The following is a 4,337-nucleotide window of genomic DNA, read 5'->3' as shown; positions in this document are numbered from 1 at the left end:
ACATATCCATATTAGGAGACACCAACTTGTTAACTTCCTTGTAAAAGCTCCATCTAGAAAATATCTATATATATATAAGCAACAGATTAGATTTCCTCGAAGAGAAAAATTAAGAATTGGTCTGATATCACTTCATTGTTCTTGAAGGTCTCTTCACTAGTTTGGTAAAAAGGATAAGTAATTAAAAAAGTTTTGAAGAAGTGAACCTAATAAAGAATGTATTTAATAAGAACTTGTGAGGGCGAGGAATAAGTAGAACGCTTATCTTCTTTCACGTGTCTTGCTCTGATGACGTCATCCTATCACACATTGGAAGCTAAATGTTTAGCAGTTTGAGAAGTTTGTTTTAAGATTAATCTATTTGTTGTTGTATCTAATGGGTTCTCAAGATTTCGTTATGCTTCGCTTAATCAGCTTTCGTCTGTATTCTTCCTCAGACGAATAGTGTTTAACCACGAAGGATGAAACATTAAAAAAACATTCGACTCTTTGTCGATGTCTTTTTATCTAAAATAATTTTCTTTAAAAGTAATTTCCGTTATATCGGTGTATTTGTTCTCATTAAAATTGAAACCAATGAGGAAGCCTTTACGCAGCCGACGTCCCACTAGAAATAGCAGCAGAGTCTCCCTCAAATAACGTCATATACGCTTAAAGAGAAGAGCATATTAGGCTATGTAACTCTACGTATAGAGAAAGACGAGTTACGACTAGGATGCTTTTAATCATGGGCCTCCTCGAGCGAGACCGAATGGAGATTAAACAACAACTTCAGGATCTTTCTGAATTGACGGGCACCACTTGTTTTCTTAACGAAACACTTTCAATCTTATGATACTGGTAGAATGTGTCATATAAAATATCTTTTTCTCTTAGCCTTCTTAACAAAAATTTATACATCGCAAGTTATTTCATGTTAAAGTTGTCATATTTCTGTAATTTCAACCAATCACTGACGTCTATTCAGCTGAATACAGTTACTGCTATTTTTGTAAACAATAATTTTTGCCGGTGTCAAGATCGTTATTCCCTGTTGATTTAGGGTTAGGGTTATGAGTGAGGTTATGGCAAAAATAATCATAACCCTAACCCTAACTCTAAAACTAACTCTAACTCTAAAACCCGAACCCTAACCCTAAAACCCTAAAGTTAAAACCAGTACCACCGATAGTTGTTGTTGACAAACAACGGCACTAATTTTATTCAAGGGAAAAGATCCCATGACACCGTTAGAAAATGTTGTTTACATTCCATGGAAGTAATTGTTTTCACCTGAATAGACGTCAGTGATTGGTTGAAATTACTGAAATACGACAATTTTTTACATGTTCTATAACACAAAATATACAAGTATACGAAGTTTGAAAGCGTTTCGGTACCAAAAATACTACATAAAACATAAATGAAAAGTGGTGCCCGTCAATTCAGAAAGATCCCAACTTCATTTTTTTTTTTTTAATCAAGCCAAAATGGGAACGGGTGATCAACTTGCTAGAAACAGGAGCCAAATTTTGCTTCACGCAGGCATATAACCTGCCAGAAATAACAGCCAATTCTCCCTCAAATTACCTTTCTTCAATGTCTTAAAACGTGGAAGGAAAACCACGGAATATTCATGGAGTTCTGACTACTGATTATTTGTCGTGAAATATATACAGCATTTAAATCGTATTGTACATATATACGTATGTATGTTTATACATATATACACATAGACATGTGTATGTGTGTGTGTGTGTGTGTGTGTGTGTGTGTGTGTGTGTGTGTGTGTGTGTGTGTGTGTGTGTGTGTGTGTGTGTGTGTGTTTCCATGCAAACATGTATGTATATAGATGATTATATATTTTTTCTTTCGTCTTCTGTAAACCTATGTCGCCTTATCTAATGTGTTCTTCATTTATAAGACGCGATTGTGTTATTTGAAGGAGATTTGGCGTCTACTTCCGGCAAGACAGGTGAACATGGCCTCTTGTTGCTTGTCCCTGGTCAATCCTGATCGAGCTCAGACATGTAGACAAAACGTGATCCAGTCAAAAGCATCTTATCTTTTATTTTTTTACCATTAGAGTAGCTTGGGAGCGGGGAGGAGCGATCCACCATTGGCAGTGCTTTTATTGGCTTGGCATTTAGAGTCTACTGTATAGAGGACAGAATGTTTAGCAAACTCAAAGACTACACAGTCCGACACACTCTAGCTACGTCACTGACGTTTTTGCATTACATTATTGAATGTGTACTTCTATTAAGAAAGTCTGATGTGATTTGAGAACTTAGCTGTTATATCTAGCGGATCTAGCTATCACCTAAAGGTTCTCTCGTTCGCTGTTGTTGTTGATGTTACTACTGCTATTTATGAAGCCATGTTGCTTATATTTATTCACTTCTTTTGCAGAAAACGATTGTCAGCCACAGATTGCCTTGAACATACATGGTTAAAGGTATTTTTTTTTTACTTATTATTTTATATAAATTATTTTATGGTAATTTATCACATCTCTAAATTAATTAGCAATTTCCTTGAGAGAGTTACTTCTTCAGTAACTCTTTTAATTGCTATTAGTTACTCTTAATTACGTTTTTTTTTAATTATTAGATTACTCTTAATACATTAATTAACCTGTGGTTTTCAGCTTGTTATGATTAAATAACTTGGCGGCCATAAGCCTCAGGTTGAAGGCTTTGTATATATTATTACCGCGTGTGTGTGTGTGTGTGTGTGTGTGTGTGTGTGTGTGTGTGTGTGTGTGTGTGTGCACACGTATGTATCTGTGTATATATTCATAAGATAAATAACTAAATAACTCAGAGATGCTAGTGGTATGAACTTGGATATAAAGACAAATAATGGAACGCTAGATACTTTGCAAGATATAAACTTGTTTTATTGAAGTTATCTTCGCTTCCAGTGACAATAGACAAAACGCCTGCTGACAATTGCGACTGATTCCAAATGATAAGAGGAGATAATTTCAAGAATCAATAATTATCCAGAACTGACATACAATTAAGGAAATTAAGTCTGTTGTTTTTTTTTTTTAGAGAGATAAGAGAAATGTTGTGGTCATATGTTTCTACCTCAACAGGCGTCATAGCACAACAGTTATCCGACCTTGATTCCTGCAGACATAAAACTTATATATAAAATAAAGTCGAGAACCTTTACGGTCTAAGGTAACTTGCATGATTAAAACGAAAAATGAGCAAAGAGAAATAGCTCAGTGACCAGTGATATAAATTTAGATTTAAAAAGGGGGGGGCAATTAAAGGTGTATTAAATACCATACACGTAAAAGAATAAAAGAAAGGAAGCAGCATTAATACCAAAAGGCAATCTTGATCTCCATCTTAACGTAGAGGTTGTGTTAGAACACAGCATACTGCGTTATTTACGTGCCTTGAGAGGCTCTTTCATATGGACTTGTGGTGCATAAAAGTACTCGTAAATTACGAGTGTTTTTTCTAGCACAGCCTCCACGATAAGTTAGAGATCAAGAATATCTTTTAAAAAAAGAAAACATTAGTAAACAACACGTTTATCCTATACAGAATTTCCTAGAAAAAAATGAACGATTAATGATGGAGGCAATTCTAATAGCACGATGCATAATCATATTAATAAATACAGATGACATGATTCACAAGCAAAAAAAAAAGTAATTACTTCCTGTTGGAATACAATACTAATGATCAAAAAATTCAGATTCTGGATGGAATTCCCCATTACTCCGCCAACAGTAATTCCTCCATTAAGGAAATGAGACTGAGGATGCCTAGAAATGTTGATGATGTAAAAACATTGCTGTTCTCAAAAGAAATTGCAATGATCTCGTACTAAAATTGATAAAAGCTTGATCAAAATGATAAAAGTATAACACGGTCCGTATTTTTGAATAAATACATATCTAAAATAAAAGGTATCCGCCACATGTGTGCAGGTGTTCACTACATATGTTTATGTATATGTATGTGTGCATGTGTGCGCATATATATATATGTATATATATATATATATATGTGTGTGTGTGTGTGTGTGTAATACAAATAATATGTGAGTATATGCATATATACGTACATGTATGTACATACCTACATCTACATGTATATATAGATGCATATCTGGTACAGGACGTCACACAAAAAACGTGGACAAAATGAAAAACAGAACATAAACAGAGCACAAAAAACAAACAGGCCACATAGAGAACATTTCCTTCATCAGCTGCCCCTATTCTAAACTAAGCGTTTCGAAGAGTTAGGGCAGGACGCATTGTTAGAATAGCTCTTCCCGCGAAAACAAATTAAATGAAATTTGTGATGCGGAGGAATTAAGTGGCAAAC

At 34.6% G+C, this 4,337-nt stretch overlaps 1 protein-coding gene across 4 annotated transcripts in view; it reads left to right on the top strand.

Moving 5' to 3' along the window:
- Positions 1 to 4,337, top strand: part of LOC106880214 (myosin light chain kinase, smooth muscle) — a 133,766-nt gene that overhangs the window by 110,281 nt on the left and 19,148 nt on the right. For all 4 annotated transcript variants that reach the window (XM_014930074.2, XM_014930073.2, XM_014930075.2 and 1 more), the window contains exon 7: positions 2,392 to 2,437. In XM_014930074.2, the coding sequence (XP_014785560.1) occupies positions 2,392 to 2,437 (46 nt within the window). The remainder of the gene's footprint in view (positions 1 to 2,391; positions 2,438 to 4,337) is intronic.

This window comes from Octopus bimaculoides, chromosome 7 (genome assembly GCF_001194135.2).
Source record: "Octopus bimaculoides isolate UCB-OBI-ISO-001 chromosome 7, ASM119413v2, whole genome shotgun sequence".
Taxonomy (NCBI): Eukaryota; Metazoa; Mollusca; class Cephalopoda; order Octopoda; family Octopodidae; genus Octopus; species Octopus bimaculoides.
Note: the sequence above shows the minus strand (reverse complement) of the source record. Positions and strands in the feature narration are given on the sequence as shown.